Source organism: Temnothorax curvispinosus, unplaced genomic scaffold, assembly GCF_003070985.1.
Source record: "Temnothorax curvispinosus isolate PA1 unplaced genomic scaffold, ASM307098v1 QBEX01013711.1, whole genome shotgun sequence".
NCBI classification, from domain to species: domain Eukaryota; kingdom Metazoa; phylum Arthropoda; class Insecta; order Hymenoptera; family Formicidae; genus Temnothorax; species Temnothorax curvispinosus.
In genome coordinates this window covers 1-829 of record NW_020223491.1, presented here as the reverse complement: position 1 = coordinate 829, position 829 = coordinate 1, and the positions used below count along the sequence as shown (strand labels likewise).

Sequence of the window (829 nt, the reverse complement as noted above, 5' to 3'; positions counted from 1 at the left end):
GATAATGACACTCTTTCTAGAAAATTGAAACAAGTTTCAAAATTCGTAAGTTTTCCTCGTTTCAACTTGATGGAAACATTGCGTCACGAATAAAGAATAAGCTATAATAAATCATTATAAGATATCACGCGTCTCGTTCTTTCCCTCCCGTAATCCTTGCCTTGTTATCACGTTTTCCACGCCTTTTTTTATTACAGGCGGAACATCGAAGACAAATATTTGAACTCCCTCGTTCGAATGACGTCACGATGAATTTGTCAGCTATCGAATCGTCGTATCGACTTGTCGCAATCGATTATCGACTCGCGGACCGCAATACCGCATTGACATTTGACAATGTTCATTGTGGTCAACAGTCAACAGTTGCAACAGCCATTGTGACGGCGTCTTTAGGTTTTCACCGGTGCTCTGTGAATTATTGCTGATATTTCGGTAGCAATTACTTGAAGAGTATTGTTAATAATTGACGAGGCGAGATGAACGCACCCCCGACCTTCGAGTCGTTCTTGTTGTACGAGGGAGAGAAAAAGTACGCTGTACCTTGATATGTATCTAACCTCAACTTTTGAAAGCTAGAATTGAACGCACTTAAATATTCGCTTTGCTTTGTAGGATAATAAAGGAACAGGATACCAAAGTGCCGAATGCCGCAATCTTTACGATCAACAAGGAGGATCACACGCTGGGAAACATGATCCGCAAGTGGGTAAAACATATCAGTGCATTGTGTCGGTCCTCTTCCAGGTAGCTGATTAATTTTATTAATTTCTTCCGATTTTTACAGTCAGTTGCTGAAGGATCCTCAAGTGTTATTCGCCGGCTACAAAGT

At 40.9% G+C, this 829-nt stretch overlaps 1 protein-coding gene across 1 annotated transcript; it reads left to right on the top strand.

Moving 5' to 3' along the window:
• Positions 1-334: 334 nt before the first annotated feature.
• LOC112463833 (DNA-directed RNA polymerase II subunit RPB11) lies at positions 335-824 on the top strand (the record flags this gene model as incomplete). The annotated part of the gene is made up of 3 exons (XM_025030439.1): positions 335-529; positions 613-702; positions 785-824. Coding segments are annotated over exons 1-3 (183 nt in total), but the record flags the coding sequence as incomplete, so codon positions are not given.
• Positions 825-829: the final 5 nt, after the last annotated feature.